The sequence below is a fragment of the Bombina bombina genome, chromosome 1 (assembly GCF_027579735.1).
Source record: "Bombina bombina isolate aBomBom1 chromosome 1, aBomBom1.pri, whole genome shotgun sequence".
Lineage (NCBI taxonomy): Eukaryota > Metazoa > Chordata > Amphibia > Anura > Bombinatoridae > Bombina > Bombina bombina.
In genome coordinates, this window is record NC_069499.1 from 1,394,421,739 (window position 1) to 1,394,444,249 (window position 22,511).

At 41.5% G+C, this 22,511-nt stretch overlaps 1 protein-coding gene across 1 annotated transcript in view; it reads left to right on the plus strand.

Moving 5' to 3' along the window:
• The window catches only part of GABPB2 (GA binding protein transcription factor subunit beta 2), a 242,406-nt gene that overhangs the window by 29,117 nt on the left and 190,778 nt on the right, over positions 1-22,511 (plus strand). The window contains exon 4 of the mRNA XM_053704889.1: positions 11,108-11,302. Coding sequence (XP_053560864.1) covers positions 11,108-11,302 — 195 coding nt within the window. The remainder of the gene's footprint in view (positions 1-11,107; positions 11,303-22,511) is intronic.

Consider the following 22,511-nt stretch of genomic DNA (forward strand, 5'->3'; position numbering starts at 1 on the left):
CTGAGACAGAAAATGATGAAGATTTCTGCTGAGAGGAAAAAGATTTTAGCATGTTGTAACTAAAATCCATTGCTGTTCGCACACAGGACTGTTGAGTACCGGAGAACTTCAGTTGGGGGGAACAGTTTGCAGGCTTCACTGCTTAAGGTATGCTCAGTCACTTTTTTCTAACAAGACTAGGTAATGCTAGAAGACTGACAGAAATCCCCATGTGGGAAGGTAAGCCATTTTCTGAGACTCGGTATAGAAGGATGGCTTAGATTAAGGGCTTAAATACTGGTGGACACTGTTATGGGCTAAATTGATTATTTTATTAGTATAATCTCATAATTGTACAAGTGTTTTAGATGTTTGGAACACTTTTTGGAGTTTTAATACGCCTGGCATATTGTAAGACGCCTAATTTGACTCAGGAAGGCCCCCTAACTCCAGAGTGAAGAGGGAGGGGGCCTCATTTTCGCGCCTCAGTTGCGCAGTTGTTTTGCAAGACAGCTTCATGCAGCTTCACGTGTAGAGTCCAGAGATTGCAAGGAGGACTCCAGGGAGGCTTATTTTCGTTCAAAAATAATCCCAAAGGAAGGTAGGGCCACAGCAGAGACTGTGGTACCGTGCTGTAGTGTGTTAAACCGGTAGTCTGCTTCAATTTGCTCCGGTTTGGGCAGTAAGGGGTTAATTGTCTTGAAAATTTACGTGCAATCATTTCAAAGCATTATGATCGGATGTTTTTTGGTGATTTGGTAAAAAAGTGTGTGCTTTTTATTATTTAAAGGCACAGTAACATTTCTTTTTTTCAAAAAGGGTTTTTTACTGTATTGTAGTGCTGTCTAAGTCTGTCAAACATGTCTGAGCCTTCAGATAGACCCTGTTCTATGTGTTTAAAAGCCATGGCGGTACCCCCATTGCATTTGTGTTTAAAGTGTGCTAAAGCATCTAAACATTTTAAAGACCATGCAGTGACACTTAAAAATGTAGCCCAAGATGATTCTTTAACGGAAGGTAACGAGGATAGTCCTTCTTCCTCTCCCCATGTGTCGACACCAGTTACGCCCGCGCAAGCGATGCCTAGTACCTCTAGCGCATTGGCCCCTATTACGTTACAACAATTAGCAGCAGTAATGGATAATTCCCTTGCAGCATTTTTATCCAAACTGCCAGTTTTTCCAGAAAAGCGCGATAGCTCAGTTTTAAATACAGAGGATGAGCAATCAGAAGCTTTGGATGATTTATCTGTAGTACCCTCACAACACTCTGAAGTGGCAGTGATGGACGGTCTGTCTGAGGGAGAAATTTCTGACGCAGGAAAAGTTTCTCAGCGGGCAGAGTCAGATTCCTTAGCGTTTAAATTTAAGCTGGAACACCTCCGCGTCCTGCTTAAGGAGGTTTTAGCTACGCTGGATGATTGTGACCCCATGGTGGTCCCAGAAAAATTGTGTAAAATGGACAGGTTTTTAGAGGTCCCTGTATACACTGAGGCATTTCCGATCCCAAAGAGGGTGGCGGATATTGTGATTAGGGAGTGGGAGAGACCAGGTGTACCCTTTGTTCCCCCCCTATCTTTAAGAAAATGTTCCCCATAAACGACCCCAGGCGGGACGCGTGGCAGACAGTCCCTAAGATAGAGGGAGCTGTTTCAACACTTGCTAAGCGTACAACTATACCAATAGAGGACAGTTGTGCTTTCAAAGATCCTATGGATAAAAAATTGGAAGGTTTGCTGAAGAAAATGTTTGTTCAGCAAGGTTTCCTCCTTCAACCAATTGCCTGCATTATTCCGGTAACTACTGCAGCGGCCTTTTGGTTTGAGGCTCTGGAGGAGTCGCTCCAGAGGGAGACTTCATACGACGAGGTCATGGATAGAATTCATGCTCTAAAGCTGGCTAATTCTTTTATCACTGATGCCGCTTTCCAATTAGCTAAGTTAGCGGCGAAAAATTCAGGTTTTGCCATTATGGCGCGAAGAGCGCTTTGGGTCAAATCGTGGTCGGCTGACGTGTCGTCCAAAACAAAACTATTAAATATTCCTTTCAAGGGGAAGACCCTATTCGGCCCAGAGCTGAAAGAAATTATTTCGGATATCACTGGGGGAAAGGGCCATGCCCTTCCACAAGATAGACCGTTTAAGGCCAAAAACAAGGCTAATTTTCGCTCCTTTCGCAACTTCAGGAGCGGACCTGCTGCAACCTCTTCTGCCGCAAAGCAAGATAACGCTTCACAGCCCAAAGCAACCTGGAAACCCTTGCAGGGCTGGAATAAGGGTAAACAGGCCAAGAAGCCTGCGCCTGCTACCAAGACAGCATGAAGGGGTAGCCCCCGATCCGGGACCGGATCTAGTAGGGGGCAGACTCTCTCTCTTTGCTCAGGGTTGGGCAAGAGATGTTCCAGATCCCTGGACATTAGAAATTGTTGCTCAGGGGTATCTTCTAGAATTCAAGGACTCTCCCCCAAGGGGAAGGTTCCACATTTCTCGTTTGTCTTCAGACCAGACAAAGAAACAGACGTTCTTACGCTGTGTAGAAGATCTTCTAAAGATGGGAGTGATACACCCAGTTCCAATTGCAGAACAAGGACTGGGCTTTTACTCAAACCTGTTTGTAGTTCCCAAAAAGGAAGGAACTTTCAGACCAATCCTGGATCTAAAAATTCTAAACAAATTCCTCAGAGTTCCATCGTTCAAAATGGAAACCATTCGGACAATCTTGCCGATGATCCAGGAAGGTCAATATATGACTACCGTGGATCTAAAGGATGCGTACCTACATATTCCTATCCACAAAGATCACCATCAGTTCCTAAGGTTCGCCTTTCTGGACAAATATTGCCAGTTCGTGGCCCTTCCTTTCGGGTTGGCCACCGCTCCCAGAATTTTCACAAAGGTGCTAGGGTCCCTTCTAGCGGTACTAAGACCGCGGGGCATTGCAGTAGCACCTTACCTAGACGACATCTTAATACAGGCGTCGTCTTTTCACAGAGCCAAGGCTCATACGGACATTGTTCTGGCCTTTCTAAGGTCTCACGGGTGGAAGGTGAACGTAGAAAAAAGTTCTCTGTCCCCGCTCACAAGGGTTCCCTTCTTGGGAACACTAATAGACTCAGTAGAAATTAAAATCTTTCTGACAGAGGTCAGGAAGTCAAAACTGTTGAATACTTGCCGAGTTCTTCATTCCATTCCTCGGCCTTCCGTGGCTCATTGCATGGAGGTAATCGGTTTGATGGTCGCGGCAATGGACGTGGTCCCTTTTGCCCGAATTCATCTAAGACCACTGTAACTGTGCATGCTCAAACAGTGGAATGGGGATTATGCAGATTTATCTCCTCAAATACAAATGGACCAGAACACCAGAGGCTCTCTTCTCTGGTGGTTGTCTCAGGGAATGAGCTTCCACAGACCGGAGTGGATCATTGTCACGACCGACGCCAGTCTGTTAGGCTGGGGTGCGGTCTGGGACTCCCTGAAAGCTCAGGGTCTATGGTCTCGGGAAGAATCCCTTCTCCCGATAAACATTTTGGAACTGAGAGCGATATTCAATACGCTCCAGGCATGGCCTCAACTACCGGAGGCAAAATTCATCAGATTTCAGTCGGACAACATCACGACTGTAGCGTACATCAATCATCAGGGAGGAACAAAGAGTTCCCTAGCGATGAAGGAAGTAACCAAGATCTTCAAATGGGCGGAGGATCACTCCTGCCATCTATCTGCAATTCACATCCCAGGGGTAGACAGCTGGGAGGCGGATTTTCTGAGTCGTCAGACTTTCCATCCGGGGGAGTGGGAACTCCACCCGGAGGTTTTTGCTCAGCTTACCCAGCTATGGGGCATTCCAAAGTTGGATCTGATGGCGTCCCGTCAGAACACCAAACTTCCCCTTTACGGATCCAGGTCCAGGGATCCCAAGGCGGCATTGATAGATGCTTTAGTAGCGCCTTGGTCCTTCAGTCTGGCTTATGTCTTTCCACAGTTTCCTCTTCTCCCTCGGCTAGTAGCCAGAATCAAACAGGAGAAGGGTTCGGTAATTCTGACCACGCAGGACTTGGTATGCAGACCTAGTGGACATGTCATCGGTCCCACCATGGAAACTGCCATCGAGGCAGGATCTTCTAATTCAAGGTCCTTTCAAGCATCCAAATCTAGTTTCTCTGCAACTGACTGCTTGGAGATTGAACGCTTAATTCTAGCTAAGCGTGGGTTCTCTGAATCAGTTATAGATACTCTGATCCAGGCCAGAAAGCCTGTCACCAGGAAAATTTACCATAAGATATGGCGGAAATATCTTTGTTGGTGTGAATCCAAGGGTTACTCTTAGAGTAAGGTCAGGATTCCAAGGATATTGTCTTTTCTCCAAGAAGGATTGGAGAAAGGTTTGTCAGCTAGTTCCTTAAAGGGACAGATATCTGCTCTGTCTATCCTGTTACACAAGCGTCTGGCAACCGTACCAGACGTTCAGGTGTTTGCACGGGCCCTAGTTAGAATCAAGCCTGTTTACAAACCTGTGGCTCCTCCATGGAGTCTAAATTTAGTTCTTTCAGTTCTTCAAGGGGTTCCGTTTGAACCCTTGCATTACATAGATATTAAGTTATTATCTTGGAAAGTTTTGTTTTTGGTAGCTATTTCTTCTGCTCGAAGAGTTTCTGAATTGTCTGCTTTGCAGTGTAATTCACCCTATCTGGTGTTCCATGCAGATAAGGTTGTTTTGCGTACCAAACCTGGTTTCCTTCCAAAAGTGGTTTCTAATAAGAATATTAACCAGGAAATCATTGTTCCTTCTCTGTGTCCTAATCCAGTTTCTAAGAAGGAACGACTGTTACACAATCTTGATGTGGTTCGTGCTTTAAAATTCTATTTAAATGCAACTAAAGATTTCAGACAAACATCATCCTTGTTTGTTGTCTATTCTGGTAAGAGGAGAGGTCAGAAAGCGACTGCTACCTCTCTTTCCTTCTGGCTGAAAAGCATCATCCGATTGGCTTATGAGACTGCTGGACAGCAGCCTCCTGAACGAATTACAGCTCATTCCACTAGAGCTGTGGCTTCCACATGGGCTTTCAAGAATGAGGCTTCTGTTGAACAGATTTGTAGGGCAGCGACTTGGTCTTCACTGCATACATTTGCCAAATTTTACAAATTCGATACTTTTGCTTCTTCGGAGGCTATTTTTGGGAGAAAGGTTTTGCAAGCAGGTGGTGCCTTCCGTTTAGGTTGCCTGACTTGTTCCCTCCCTTCATCCGTATCCTAAAGCTTTGGTATTGGTATCCCACAAGTAAGGATGAATCCGTGGACTGGATACACCATGTAAGAGAAAACAGAATTTATGCTTACCTGATAAATTACTTTCTCTTACAGTGTATCCAGTCCACGGCCCGCCCTGGCAATTAAGTCAGGTTCAAATTTTTTTTTTTTGTAAAACTACAGTCACCACTGCACCCTATGGTTTCTCCTTTTTCTCCTAACCGTCGGTCGAATGACTGGGGGGGCGGAGCCTGAGGGGAGCTATATGGACAGCTCTGCTGTGTGCTCTCTTTGCCACTTCCTGTAGGGATTGAGAATATCCCACAAGTAAGGATGAATCCGTGGACTGGATACACCGTAAGAGAAAGTAATTTATAAGGTAAGCATAAATTCTGTTTTTTTACCATATCATTTTTTTTATGAGATTTGCTTTTTAAGGTTTATTTGTTTACATGAATTAGCTGATTTTGTATTTAGAGGCCACAACCTAATAAAATGGGTTGAGCTTGTAGGTATAATCAGATTTCATTACTTTATCACATTGTGTACATATACCTGCTTCTTTATCTTATATCTGTCCATAAACCAATCACCAATACTTGGAGAGAAAAATGGAAAATTAACATTTCTTTCTAATGACACGGTGAGTCCACAGATCATCATAATTACTATTGGGAATATCACTCCTGGCCTGCAGGAGGAGGCAAAGAGCAACCCAGCCAAAGCTGTTAAATACCACTCCCCTTACCCACAACCCCCAGTCATTCTCTTTGCTTGTAGTGCAATGAGGTAGTGAAGTTAGGTGTCTGATTCTTCAATCAAGAGTTTGTTATTTTTTAAAGCAAAGCAGGTTTGCTTTGTTTTTTTAAGGGTGTAGCCGTAGTCCACTTCAGTCTCTTCAGTAGAGCAGTGGTGGCTTTTAAGCTTTTGGGAACTTGGGGGGTATAATCCCCTCTATGGCCTCCCAGGTTGTTCTTGCTGCCCTATTGGTACAAAGACTATGTAAGTTTACTTGGTCTTTTTTTTTTCCGGTATCCACAAGTCCATATTAGGAAGGAAGCCTTTCAAACCTAGAGAGCTGCAGATTGTGATGGAGGTAAGTGCTAAATTTATTTTTCTGATGGACTCAGGTTTTGGCACTTATGAGGTTAATTGGGTTTTTCCTGTGTGTGCAGGATTTTTGTATGGTCTTTATTTTTTCCTGTTCCAGATTGGGTTTCAGAAATTATTTCACGGGAATGGGAGAAGCCTGGAATTCCTTTTTCTCCTTCTCCTATTTTTAGGAAGATGTTTCCTATTGCGGACTCTTTTTTAAGGAATCTTGGCAGACGGTTCCTAAGGTAAAGGGAGCTATTTCCACTTTAGCTAAGAGGACCACTATTCCTATTGAGGATAGTTGCTCTTTTAAGGATCCCATGGATAAGAAGTTGGAAGCTTTACTTAAAAGGATGTATGTTCACTAGGGGTTCCAATGGCAACCTGCTGTGTGTATTGTTACAATTACCAGTGCGACTGCATATTGGTTTGATACATTGTCTGATTCTATTCAACAGGAATCTCCTCTGAAGGAAATTCTGGATAGAATTACGGTTTTAAAATTGGCTAATTCTTTTATTGCGGACACTTCTTTACAGGTCATCAAGTTGGGAGCAAAAATTTCCGGCTTTGCTGTTTTGGCGCGCAGGGCTTTATGGTTAAAGTCTTGGTCTGCGGATGTATCATCTAAATCTAAGCTTTTATCCATACCTTGTTTGGACCGGGTTTGGCTGAGATTATTTCTGATATTACTGGAGGGAAGGGTCATTCTCTTCCTCAGGATAGGAGAAATAAACAGAAGGGTTGTCGGAGTAATTTTCGTTCCTTTTGTAACTTCTCTGGTAAGTCTTTCTCTTCCTCCTCCAAGCAGAATCTGTCCAAGCTTTTTTGGAAGTCCATTCAGTCCTGGAGCAAGGGGAAGCAGCCTATCTCTGTTCGCAGAGTCTTGAATGGAAGACATACAGGTTCCTTGGGTTCTGAAGGTTATAAACCATGGTTACAGTATAGGGTTCAAGACTCATCCGCCCAGGGGCAGATTCCTACTGTCAAACCTATCCTCAAGACCAGAGAATAGAGACGCCTTTCTAGAGTGCATGAGGGATCTCTCCTCTCTCGGAGTAATAGTTCCAGTACCTCTAGCAGAAAGGGGTCAAGGATACTATTCAAACCTTTTCGTGGTTCCAAAGAAGGAGGGCACGTTTCGCACGAGTCTGGACCTAAAGTGCTTAAACAAGTTTCTGTCAGTTCCATCGTTCAAAATGGAGACGATCAGATCGATTCTGCCCCTAGTTCAAGAGGGGCAATTTATGACAACAATAGACTTGAAGGATGCTTGCCTTCACGTGCCAATCCACAGGGACCACTTCAGATTCCTAAGATTTGCCTTCCTGGACCAACACTTCCCGTTTGTGGCCCTGCCGTTCGGTCTGGCGACTGCCCCAAGAGTCTTTACGAAAGTCCTGGGAGTGCTGCTCGCGGTAGCGAGAGCCAGAGGTATTGCGGTAGCCCCTTATCTGGACGATATCCTGGTTCAGGCTCCATCCTAGAGTCTGGCGATGGACTACTCGAGGACTCTTCTTCTTCTCCTTTGATCCCACGGATGGAAGATAAACGAGGGAAAGAGTTCTCTGGTTCCCAGCAAGAGGGTGGAGTTCCTGGGCATGAACACAGACTCCATAGCTATGAAAATATTCTTGACAGATCAGAGGCGTTCCAAGATCGCGTCCATCTGTCTTGCCCTTCAGACCCTCCTCAAGGCCATCTGTGGCCAGGTGTATGGAGGTGATCGGACTCATGGTTTCCAGCATAGATGTCATTCCTTTCGCCAGGTTCCATCTAAGATTTCTGCAGTTATGCATGTTGAGACAATGGAACAGCCATCACTCAGATCTTTCCCAACAGATCTCTCTGGACAATTGAGCGAGGGAATCCTTCTCTTGGTGGGTCCATCCAGGGCAGCTGTCCCAGGGGACATCCTTCTTGAGACCATCCTGGGAGATTGTGACCACGGATGCAAGTCTATCAGGATGGGGAGCTGTTTGGAGTGCCAGAAGGGAACAGGGCATGTGGACTCAAGAGGAGTCGACCCTACCCATAAATATCCTGGAACTATGAGCAATATTCAATGCTCTGAGGGCTTGGCCCCTCTTGGTGTCGTCCCGTTTCATCAGATTCCAGTCAGACAACATTACCTCGGTGGTGTACATAAACCATCAAGGGGGAACGAGAAGCTCCCTAGCCATGAGGGAGGTGTCTCTGATTCTGGAATGGGCAGAGGCCCACAACTGTTCTCTCTCAGTGATCCACATCCCGGGTGTGGACAACTGGGAAGTGGATTTCCTCAGCAGGCAATTGTTCCATCCGGGGGAATGGTCTCTCCATCCCGAGGTGTTTGCAGATATCTGCATCAGATGGGGGACGCTGGAGATAGATCTCATGGTGTCCAGACTCAACTTCAAACTACCCAGATACGGGTCGCGGTCCAGGGATGCCCAGGCAGAGCTGATAGTTGCCTTGGCGGTACCTTGGGAGTTCAACCTAATTTACATCTTTCCTCCAGTGGTGTCCTGCATCAAACAGAAAAAGTGGTTTGCGTATCTGGTGGGAATGTCGTCGTCTCCTCCATGGAGGTTACCCTGTCGCAGAGATCTGCTAGTTCAGGGTCCTTTTCTTCACCAAAATCTCAATTCTCTGAGGCTGACTGTGTGGAGATTGAACGCCTAGTCTTGGCCAAGAGAGGGTTCTCTGAGAGAGTGATTGATACTCTCATTCAGGCCAGGAAACCGGTCACTCGTCGCATCTATCATAAGGTGTGGAGGACCTATTTTTCCTGGTGTGAGGAACGTGGATATCCCTGGCACAAGATTAGGGTATCCAGGATTCTGGCTTTTCTTCAAGACGGTTTGGATAAGGGCCTTGCCGCTACTTCCTTAAAGGGACAGATTTCGGCCTTATCGGTGCTGTTACACAAGAAGCTAGCGGAGCTTCCTGATATTCAGTCCTTTGTTCAGGCTCTGTCCAGAATTATACCGGTAGTTAGAACTTCTGCTCCTCCTTGGAGCTTGAACTTGGTTCTTAAGGTTTTGCAGAGGGCTCCGTTTGAGCCTATGCATGCGCTTGACATTAAGATTCTCTCCTAGGAAGGTTCTGTTTCTTTTGGCTATTTCATCGGCTCGCAGAGTCTCTGAGTTAGTGGCCTTGCAATTTAAACCCCCTTACCTTGTTTTTCACGCCAATAAGGCTGTGCTTCGCACTGGGTTTTCTTCCCAAGGTGGTGTCAGATGGTAACGTCAATCAGGTTATAGTAGTTCCTTTTTGTCCTAACCCTTCTTCGCCAAAGAGAGGTTACTTCATAACTTGGATGTGGTTCGAGCCTTGATGTTTTACCTTCGGGTCAGGAAGGATTTCAGACGGACTTCGTCTTTGTGTTGTATCCAGGGAAGGGCCTCTTCCACTTCACTGTCCTTTTGGTTGAGGAGCATTATCCGTTTGGCTTATGAAACAGCGGGACATAAGCCTCCTCAGAGGATTACGGCTCACTCACCTAGAGCTGTGGTCTCTACTTGGGCCTTAAAGAACGAGGCCTCTGTGGAGCAGATTTGTAAGGCAGTTACTTGGTCTTCTTTACATACTTTTGTAAAATGTTACAAATTTTATGTTTTTGCTTCAGTGGAAGCTGTTTTTGGGAGACAGGCTGTGGTGCCCTTAGTATAGGGTCCGCCTACTTTTGCCCTCCCTTTTTTTCATCCAGTGTCCTCTAGAGCTTGCGTATTTGTTCCTTAAAATAATGAATGAAGCAGTGGACTCTCCTCCCATTAAGATGGAAAACCTAAATTATGCTTACCTAATAATTTAATTTCCATCTGTGGGAGGAGAGTCCACTGCTCCCACCCGTTTGCTCCGGTGGGCGGACCTAAATTTATTTTTATTCTTCTGGCACCATTTATACCTTGATATTTTTCCTACTGTTCCTTGTTCCCTTGGCAGAATGACTGGGGGATGAGGGTAGTTGGGGAGGTATTTAAGCCTTTGGCTGGGGTGTCTTTGCCTCCTCCTGGTGGCCAGGTTCCTTATTCCCACAAGTAATTAATGAAGCAGTGGACTCTCCTCCCACAGATGGAAATTAAATTATCAGGTAAGCATAATTTATGTTTTCATGATTCAGATAAAGCATGCAATTTAAAAAAAGATAAAAAAAATTCCAATATACTTCCTTAATAAAGACACGCACATTTATTTTTAAATGCACATTTCTGAGGCTCCAACATTACTGCAGTTGGTAAAAAAGGTAATTGGAAACACATTAAGGGAAAAACAATTTTACAGTATACTGTCCCTTTAAATGTATTCTAAAGTCAAAATTAAACTTTTATATTCCAGACAGAGCATGGCATTTTAAACAACTTCTAATTTGCTTCATTCTCTTGGTATTCATTTTTGAAAAGTATACATAGATAGGCTCAGGAGCAGCAATGCACTGCTGGGGGAGCTTGCTACTGATTGTGGTGACTGCACATATATACATTTTAGTCATTGGTTTACCCATTGTTTTCAGCAAGCTACCCAGTAGTGCATTGCTACTCCTTCAATAAAGAAAACCAAGAGAAAGAAGTAAACTGGAAAGCTGTTTTAAAATATGTTCTATCTGAAAAATGACAGAAAAAAATTGGAGTTTCATGTTCCATCAAGAGAGGAGAGTGGAATATTGAATGTGCAGCAGTATTTTATTCACCAAAGTAAGCTATAGCTACTTATTAGAAAATGAATTGAGGCTATCTACATGTTTTAGAAAATTATGGAGTTTTATTTTTCATAATACTTTCCTCTTTCCTTTTCTTTTTGAAGAATGGTGCTAATATTAATGCCAAAGATATGCTGGAAATGACTGCCTTGCATTGGGCCACCGAGTTCAATCATCATGATGTTGTGGATCTGCTCATCCAGAATGGTGCAGATGTGAATGCTTTCAGCAAATTCGATAAAACAGCCTTTGATATTGCACTTGATAAAAACAACCCTGAGTTGTTGATTAGACTACAGGTAGTGTATTATTTAATAAATGTTTATTTATTAATATATTAAATGGAATAGAAAATACTTTAAAACATACAGCACATCCATACCAATATTTATGAATTTATTTGCACTGCGATTTATCACGATGTTTAAAAATTGTAGATATATATATAAATTTCAGGTCCTAACCTACTAGCCATACCAAAAATGTTACTCGCCACTTTTGATCCCACCCACCACCCGCCCACTACTCCACCCCTCTTTCATGTGTTTAGACATTGTAAAACATCTTCTTGTGCAGTAACTTTATTTTTGTTTTATTTAATACCTTAACAAAAAATTATACACACCTATTTATTTACACACACACACACACACACACACATATATACACACACCTACATACACACTTATTAACATAACACATACAGTATCTCACAAAAGTGCGTACACCCCTCACATTTTTGTAAATATTTTGTTATATCTTTTCATGTGATGACACTGCTACAATGTAGTAGTGAGTTTACAGCCTATATAACAGTGTAAATTTGCTGTCCCCTCAAAATAACTCAACACACAGCCATTAATGTCTAAACTGTTGGCAACAAAAGTGAGTACACCCCTAAGTGGAAATGTCCAAATTGGACCCAATTAGCCATTTTCCCTCCCCGGTGTCATGTGACTCATTAGTGTTACAAGGTCTCAGGTGTGAATGGGGAGCAGGTGTGTTAAATTTGGTGTTATCGTTCTCACACTCTCATACTGGTCACTGTAAGTTCAACATGGCACCTCATGGCAAAGAACTCTCTGAGGATCTGAAAAAAAGAATTGTTGCTCTACATAAAGATGGCCTAGGCTATACGAAGATTGCCAAGACTCTGAAACTGAGCTGCAGCACGGTGGGCAAGACCATACAGCAGTTTTAAAGGACAGGTTCCACTCAGAACAGGCCTCGCCATGGTCGACCAAAGAGGTGGAGTGCACATGCTCAGCATCATATCCAGAGGTTGTCTTTGGGAAATAGACATATAAGTGTTGCCAGCATTGCTGTAGAGGTCAGCCTGACAGTGCTCAGACCATACGGCGCACACTGCATCAAATTGTGTATCTGCATGGCTGTTGTTCTAGAAGGAAGCCTCTTCAAAAGATGATGCACAAGAAAGCCCGCAAACAATTTGCTGAAGACAAGCAGACTAAGGACATGGATTACTGGAACCACGTCCTGTGGTCCGATGAGACCAAGATAAACTTATTTGGTTCAGATGGTGTCAAGCGTGTGTGGCTGCAGCCAGGTGAGGAGTATAAAGACAAGTGTGTCTTGCCTACAGTCAAGCATGGTGGTGGGAGTGTCATGGTCTGGGCCTGCATGAGTTCTGCCGGCACTAGGGATCTACAGTTCATTGAGGGAACCATGAATACCAACATGTACTGTAACATACTGAAGCAGAGCATTATCTCCTCCCTTCAGAGACTGGGCTGCAGGGCAGTATTCCAACATGATAACGACCCCAAACACACCTCCAAGACCACCACTGCCTTGCAAAAGAAGCTGAGGGTAAAGGTGATGGACTAGCCAAGCATGTCTCCAGACCTAAACCATATTAAGCATATGTGGGGCATCTTCAAACGGAAGGTGGGGGAGCGCAAGGTCTTTAACATCCACCAGCTCCTTGATGTTGTAATGGACGAGTGGAAGAGAACTCCAGTGGCAACCTGTGAAGCTCTGGAAAACTCCATGCCCAAGAGGGTTAAGGCAGTGCTGGTAAATAATGGTGGTCACACAAAATATTGACACTTTGGACCCAATTTGGACATTTCCACTTAGGGGTGTACTCACTTTTGTTATACAGGCTGTACACTCACTACTTTACATTGTAGCAAAGTGTCATTTCTTCAGTGTTGTCACATGAAAAGATATAATAAAATATTTACAAAAATGTGAGGGGTGTACTCACTTTTGTGAAATACTGTACATATACACTTATTTACACACACATATACATATTTACACATACACACATTATTACCATACACTCCTATTTACGTACACACACATATGCATATTTACACACAATTACATAAACACACACATATACACACTTATTTACGTACTCGCATACATATTTATACACACATTCATATTTACATATACATATTTACATACACGCACACACCTATTTACATACATATACATATTTACATACACACGCACATACATATTTACACGCACACACTTATTTACATACACACCTATTTACATACACGCGCACACACATATTTATATATATATATATATATACACACTTATTTATATACTCGCATACATATTTACACACACACACATACATATTTACATACACACCTATTTACATACATGCACACATACATATTTACACATACACACACCTATTTACACACATATACATATTTACATACACGCACATATACATATTTACACACATACACACACCTATTTACATACATGCACACACTTATTTACATACTCACATAACATATTTACACACACACATACATACATACATACAAACAATGCCTTGCAAAAGTATTCACCCCCCTTGGCATTTTTCGTGTTTTGTTGCCTCACAACTTGGAACTAACATGGATTGTTTGAGGATTTGCATAATTAAATTTACAGAACATGCCCACAACTTTGAAGATGTTTTTTTTTTTTTAATTGTGAAGCAAACAACAAATAGGACAAAATAACAGAAAAAGTCAATGTGCATAACTATTTACCCCCCAAAAGTCAATACTTTGTAGAGCCACCTTTTGCGGCAATCACACCTCCAAGTCGCTTTGGATAAGTCTCTATGAGCTTGCCACATCTTACCACTGGGATTTTTGCCCATTCCTCCTTGCAAAACTGCTCCAGCTGCTTCAAGTTGGATGGTTTGCACTTGTGAACAGCATTTTGTAAGTCTGACCACAGATTTTCTATTGGATTGAGGTCTGGGCTTTGAGTAGGCCATTCCAACACATTTACATGTTTCCCCTTAAACCACTCAAGTGTTGCTTTAGCAGTGTGTTTGGGGTCATTGTCCTGCTGGAAGGTGAACCTCCGTCCTAGCCTCAAATCATGCACAAAGTGGTACAGGTTTTGCTCAAGAATATCCCTGTATTTAGCACCATTTATCTTTCCCTCAACTCTGACCAGTTTCCCAGTCCCGGCTGCTGAAAAACATCCCCACAGCATGATACTGCCACCACCATGTTTCACTGTGGGGATGGTGTTCTTTGGGTGATTTGATATGTTGGGTTTGCGCCAGACATAGCGTTTTCTTTGATGGACGAAAAGTTAAATTTTAGTCTCATCAGACCAGAGCACCTTCCTCCATACATTTTGGGAGTCTCCCACATGCCTTTTCGCAAACTCAAAACGTGCCATTTTGTTTTTTGCTGAAAGTAATGGCTTTCTTCTGGCCACTCTGCCATAAAGCCAAACTCTATGGAGCGTACGGCTTATTCTCGTCCTATGTACAGATACTCCAGTCCCTGCTGTGGAACTCTGCAGCTCCTCCAGGGTTACCCTAGGTCTCTGTGCTGCCTCTCTGATTAATGCCCTCCTTGCCCGGTCCGCGAGTTTTGGTGGGCGGCCGTCTCTTGGCAGGTTTGCTGTTGTGCCATGTTCTTTCCATTTGTTTATGATAGATTTGATGGTGCTCCTGGGGATCATCAAAGATTTGGATATTCTTTTATAACCTAACCCTGACTTGTACTTCTCAACAACATTGTCCCTTACTTGTTTGGAGAGATCCTTGGTCTTCATGCTAGTGTTTGGTTAGTGGTGCCTCTTGCTTAGGTGTTGCACCCTCTGGGGCCTTTCAAAAAAGGTGTGTGTATATGTAATATCAGATCATGTGACACTAACGGCTAGATTTAGAGTTTGGCGGTAGCCGTCAAAACCAGCGTTAGAGGCTCCTAACGCTGGTTTTTACCGCCCGCTGGTATTTGGAGTCAGTCAGGAAAGGGTCTAACGCTCACTTTGCAGCCGCGACTTTTCCATACCGCAGATCCCCCTACGCCAATTGCGCATCCTATCTTTTCAATGGGATCTTTCTAACGCCGGTATTTAGAGTCTTGGCTGAAGTGAGCGTTAGAAATCTAACGACAAAACTCCAGCCGCAGAAAAAAAACAGGAGTTAAGAGCTTTTTGGGCTAACGCCGGTTCATAAAGCTCTTAACTACTGTGCTCTAAAGTACACTAACACCCATAAACTACCTATATACCCCTAAACAGAGGCCCCCCCACATCGCTGCCACTCAATTAATTTTTTTTAACCCCTAATCTGCCGACCGCACACCGCCGCCACCTACGTTATACTTATGTACCCCTAATCTGCTGCCCCTAACACCGCCGACCCCTATATTATATTTATTAACCCCTAATCTGCCCCCCTCAACGTCGCCGCTACCTACCTACATTTATTAACCCCTAATTTGCCGACCGGACCTCGCCGCTACTATAATAAAGTTATTAACCCCTAATCCGCCTCACTCCCGCCTCAATAACCCTATAATAAATAGTATTAACCCCTAATCTGCCCTCCCTAACATCTGCGACACCTAACTTCAAGTATTAACCCCTAATCTGCCGACCGGACCTCACCGCTACTATAATAAATGTATTAACCCCTAAAGCTAAGTCTAACCTTAACCCTAACACCCCCCTAAGTTAAATATAATTTAAATCTAACTAAATAAATTAACTCTTATTAAATAAATTATTCCTATTTAAAGCTAAATACTTACCTGTAAAATAAACCCTAATATAGCTACAATATAAATTATAATTATATTGTAGCTATTTTAGGATTAATATTTATTTTACAGGCAACTTTGTAATTATTTTAACCAGGTACAATAGCTATTAAATAGTTAATAACTATTTAATAGTTACCTAGTTAAAATAATTACAAAATTACCTGTAAAATAAATCCTAACCTAAGTTACAATTAAACCTAACACTACACTATCAATAAATTAATTAAATACAATACCTACAAATAAATACAATGAAATAAACTAACTAAAGTACAAAAAATAAAAAAGAACTAAGTTACAAAAAATAAAAAAATATTTACAAACATTAGAAAAATATTACAACAATTTTAAACTAATTACACCTACTCTAAGCCCCCTAATAAAATAACAAAGACCCCCAAAATAAAAAAAATGCCCTACCCTATTCTAAAATTAAAATAGAAAAACTCTTTTACCTTACCAGCCCTGAAAAGGGCCCTTTGCGGGGCATGCCCCAAAGAATTCAGCTCTTTTGCCTGTAAAAAAAACCCATACAATACCCCCCCCAACATTACAACCCACCACCCACATACCCCTAATCTAACCCAAACCCCCCTTAAATAAACCTAACACTAAGCCCCTGAAGATCTCCCTACCTTGTCTTCACCACGCCGGGTTCACCGATCGATCCAGAAGAGCCTCCGATGTCTTGATCCAAGCCCAAGCGGGGGGCTGAAGATGTCCATGATCCGACTGAAGTCTTCATCCAAGCGGGAGCTGAAGAGGTCCATGATCGGGCTGAAGTCTTCTATCAAGCGGCATCTTCAATCTTCTTTCTTCCGGATCCATGGTCATCCTGCCGACGCGGAACATACATCTTCACCGACGACTTCCCGACGAATGACTGTTCCTTTAAAGGATGTCATCCAAGATGGCGTCCCTCGAATTCCGATTGGCTGATAGGATTCTATCAGCCAATCGGAATTAAGGTAGGAAAATTCTGATTGGCTGATGGAATCAGCCAATCAGATTCAAGTTCAATCCGATTGGCTGATCCGATCAGCCAATCAGATTGAGCTTGCATTCTATTGGCTGTTCCGATCAGCCAATAGAATGCAAGCTCAATCTGATTGGCTGATCGGATCAGCCAATCGGATTGAACTTGAATCTGATTGGCTGATTCCATCAGCCAATCAGAATTTTCCTACCTTAATTCCGATTGGCTGATAGAATCCTATCAGCCAATCGGAATTCGAGGGACGCCATCTTTGATGACGTCCCTTAAAGGAACCGTCATTCGTCGGGAAGTCGTCGGTGAAGATGGATGTTCCGCGTCGGCGGGATGACCATGGATCCGGAAGAAAGAAGATTGAAGATGCCGCTTGATAGAGGACTTCAGCCCGATCATGGACCTCTTCAGCTCCCGCTTGGATGAAGACTTCAGTCGGATCATGGACATCTTCAGCCCCCCACTTGGGCTTGGATCAAGACATCGTAGGCTCTTCTGGATCGATCGGTGAACCCGGCGTGGTGAAGACAAGGTAGGGAGATCTTCAGGGGCTTAGTGTTAGGTTTATTTAAGGGGGGTTTGGTTTAGATTAGGGGTATGTGGGTGGTGGGTTGTAATGTTGGGGGGGTATTGTATGTTTTTTTTTTTACAGGCAAAAGAGCTGAATTCTTTGGGGCATGCCCCGCAAAGGGCCCTTTTCAGGGCTGGTAAGGTAAAAAAGCTTTTCTATTTTAATTTTAGAATAGGGTAGGGCATTTTTTTATTTTGGGGGTCTTTGATATTTTATTAGGGGGCTTAGAGTAGGTGTAATTAGTTTAAAATTGTTGTAATATTTTTCTAATGTTTGTAAATATTTTTTTATTTTTTGTAACTTAGTTCTTTTTTATTTTTTGTACTTTAGTTAGTTTATTTAATTGTATTTATTTGTAGGTATTGTATTTAATTAATTTATTGATAGTGTAGTGTTAGGTTTAATTGTAACTTAGGTTAGGATTTATTTTACAGGTAATTTTGTAATTATTTTAACTAGGTAACTATTAAATAGTTATTAACTATTTAATAGCTATTGTACCTGGTTAAAATAATTACAAAGTTGCCTGTAAAATAAATATTAATCCTAAAATAGCTACAATATAATTATAATTTATATTGTAGCTATATTAGGGTTTATTTTACAGGTAAGTATTTAGCTTTAAATACTTAAATATAAAGGAATAATTTATTTAATAAGAGTTAATTTATTTAGTTAGATTTAAATTATATTTAACTTAGGGGGGTGTTAGGGTTCGGGTTAGAGTTAGCTTTAGGGGTTAATACATTTATTATAGTAGTGGTGAGGTCCGGTCGGCAGATTAGGGGTTAATTATTGTAGGTAGGTGGAGGCGACGTTGGGGGCGGCATATTAGGGGTTAACAAATATAATATAGGGGTCTGCGGTGTTAGGGGCAGCAGATTAGGGGTACATAGGTATGATGTAGGTTGCGGCGGTGTACGGAGCAGCAGATTAGGGGTTAAAAAAATATATGCAGGTGTCAGCGATAACGGGGGCGGCAGATTAGGGGTTAATAAGTGTAAGGTTAGGGGTGTTTAGACTCGGGGTACATGTTAGAGTGTTAGGTGCAGACTTAGGAAGTGTTTCCCTATAGGAAACACTGAGGCTGCATTAGGAGCTTGACGCTGCTTTTTTGCAGGTGTTAGGTTTTTTTTCAGCTCAAACTGCCCCATTGTTTCCTATGGGGATATCGTGCACGAGCACGTTTTTGAAGCTGGCCGCGTCCATAAGCACCGCTGGTATCGAGAGTTGCAGTGGCGGTAAATATTCTATACGCTCCCTTTTTGGAGCCTAACGCAGCCATTCTGTTAACTCTAAATACCAGCGGTATTTAAAAGGTGCGGGGAAAAAATGCATGCGTTAGCTACGCGGGTCGTTACCGACAAAACTCTAAATCTAGCCGTTAGATTGCACACAAGTGGATATCATTTGACTAATTTTGTGACTTCTGAAGGTAATTGGTTGCACCAGAGCTTTTTATGGGCTTCATAACAAAGGGGGTGAATATATACGCACATGCCAATTTTCTGTTTTCTATTTCTAAAAAATAGTTTTATGTATATATTTTTCTCATTTCACTTCACCGACTTAGACTTCACATAAAATTCAGATTAATAATACATTGAACTTAAGGCTGTAATGTAACAAAATAGGTAAAAAGTCAAGGGGGGGAATACTTTTGCAAGGCATTGTACATATTTACACACACACACACACCTATTTACACACACACACACACACATACATACATACACACCTATTTACACACACACACATTCATAAATATTTACACATACACACATACATACACACTTATTTACATACTCACATACATATTTACACACACATACATACATATTTACACACACACACACATACATACATACACACACATACATACATATTTACACACACACACACACCTATTTACATACCACACTGCTGGGACTGTAAAAAAACAAAACAAAAGTCCATGGCATTGCTGACAAATAAATAACATGTAGCCTATATAAAAACTGAGCAAAGCCAGCAAACATTGCTAACACAAACTAAATGAGCTCCAGGGAAATTGACACTAACTTTTTATGACCCAGATGTCAGAAAAAAATAAGGTAAAATATAAAATACTGGTTGTAGCTAGCTGGTAACCTAATTCAACAAAATAGAGATTAGAGAAGAGATACATGATCATCCAAGGCAGCAATAGCTTAAAGGGACAGTATACTGTAAAAAAATGTTTTCCCTTAATATGTATGAAAATTTACTTTTTAAAGGGACAGTCTACCATAGAATTGTTATTGTTTTAAAAGATAGATAATCCCTTTATTACCCATTCCCCAGTTTTACATAAACAACACAGTTATATTGATATACTTTTTACCTCTGTGATTACCTTGTATCTAGGAACCTTCTTCCAGCCCCTGATCACATGACTGTGACTGTTTATTATCTATTGTCTTGCAGTTAGCATTGCTTTGTGCTAAATCTTAAATAACCCCCTGTGCCTGAACACAGTGTTATCTATGTGGCCCACGTGTACTTTCTGTCTCTTTGTGTTGAAAAGGAATTTAAAAAGCCTGTGATAAGAGGCAGCCCTCAAAGGCTTAGAAATTAGCATATAAGCCTACCTATGTTTAGTTTAAACTAAGAATACCAAGAGAAAAAAGCAAATTTGATGCTAAAAGTAAATTGGAAAGTTGATTAAAATTAAAAGTCCTATCTGAATAATGCAAGTTTAATGTATACTAGACTGTCCCTTTAAGATTTGTGTATTTAAAATAGGTGATTTTGTGTTTTGAGGCCACAACCTAATAAAATGGGTTGAGCTTGTAGGTATAATCAGATCTCATTACTTTATCACATTGTGTACTTATACATGCTTCTTTATCTTATATCTGTCTGTAAACCAAAGACTAATACTTGGAGAGAACAATGGGAAATTAACATTTTATTACATTATCTCTTCTATAACCCACTGGGAGTGTAATTTCTTCTGTTGGCTGTGTTTACACAACTTATCTATAGCTTGGACCTAAGGCCAGAAACTTTCAGAATAGGTGGGGATACCACAGGCTACATCAACTATTTCAAATGCCAATATAAGGGTAATGTAAATACTTGTAAACAATTTACACTCCAGCAGGTAAAGTAGAGATTTTATTTTAGTAAACTGTCCCTTTAAGCAATTCAATCAGTAAGTATATATATCATACTGTACATGATTACTGATGACAGATTCAGAATTTATAATACTAGTGCCTAATTAAACATAAGAGAAGAGAATAGATCAACAATGATCATCCAAGGCAGCAATAAGCAATTGAATCATTATACTGATTACTGATGGCAGACTCAGAATCTCTAAAACTAGTTTAGCTAGCCTAATTCAACAACAAAATATAGTTTATTTTGTTGAATTAGGCTAGCTACAATCAGTAAAGATGTCCTCATCGTCCAACCACCTGGGTGCTAGCATACAAAAATATGAAAGAAGATAGAAAGCACTCTCAGGATTTTCCAAAATTTATTGTGATGTTTTGGGGATCAAAATTTACCCGTTCTTCTTCTGAAGAAGAAAAAATAAATAAATAAATATTAGTAACATAGTAACATAGTAGATAAGGTTGAAAAAAGAATGAAGTCCATCGAGTTCAACCTATACAAATCTAAAATACTTACAAAAAGCTCCAGTTAAGCTTAAATAACCCCATTAAAATGTGACCCATTTAATACTAGCAATCATATCCATGAATTTTGTTTATATACAGAAATTTATCCAGACTATTTTTAAATGTATCTATGGTATTGGCATTCACTACCTCCTTTGGTAAGGAGTTCCACAATTTTATTGCTCTTACAGTGAAAAAACGTTTCCGTTGCAGGAGATTAAATCTCCTTTCCTCCAACCTTAAATTATGACCTCTTGTCAGAACCAATTTTCTTGGAATAAAAAGAGCTTCTGCCATCTCTGTATATGGGCCTTGAATATATTTATATTAAGTAATCATGTCACCTCTCAAGCGCCTTTTTTCTAAAGAGAACAGACCCAGTTTGGCTAGCCTCTCCTCATAGGTTAATTTCTCCAATCCCCTTATTAGCTTTGTGGCCCTTCTCTGAACTTTTTCTAGTTCTGCAATATCTTTTTTAGCAATCGGTCCCCAGAACTGCACTCCAAACTCAAGGTGAGGTCTTACCAGGGCTTTATATAATGACAGAATTTTGCTTTCCTCCCTTGAATCAATGCCTCTTTTAATACATGCTAGTATCTTATTAGCCTTTGAAGCCGCTGCCCTGCATTGTGCACTCATCTTTAGCTTGTTATCTATTACTACTCCCAAATCCCTTTCCTACTGTGTTTGGCTAAGTCTTGTCCCATTTAAAAAATACACAGCCTGCTTATTTTTACTTCCAAAATGTAGAACCTTACATTTTTCCGTATTAAATCTCATTTTCTCCAACATAGGTGTGTCCGGTCCACGGCGTCATCCTTACTTGTGGGATATTCTCTTCCCCAACAGGAAATGGCAAAGAGCCCAGCAAAGCTGGTCACATGATCCCTCCTAGGCTCCGCCTACCCCAGTCATTCTCTTTGCCGTTGTTCAGGCAACATCTCCACGGAGATGGCTTAGAGTTTTTTAGTGTTTAACTGTAGTTTTTATTATTCAATCAAGAGTTTGTTATTTTAAAATAGTGCTGGTATGTACTATTTACTCAGAAACAGAAAAGAGATGAAGATTTCTGTTTGTATGAGGAAAATGATTTTAGCAACCGTCACTAAAATCCATGGCTGTTCCACACAGGACTGTTGAGAGCAATTAACTTCAGTTGGGGGAACAGTGAGCAGTCTCTTGCTGCTTGAGGTATGACACATTCTAACAAGACGATGTAATGCTGGAAGCTGTCATTTTCCC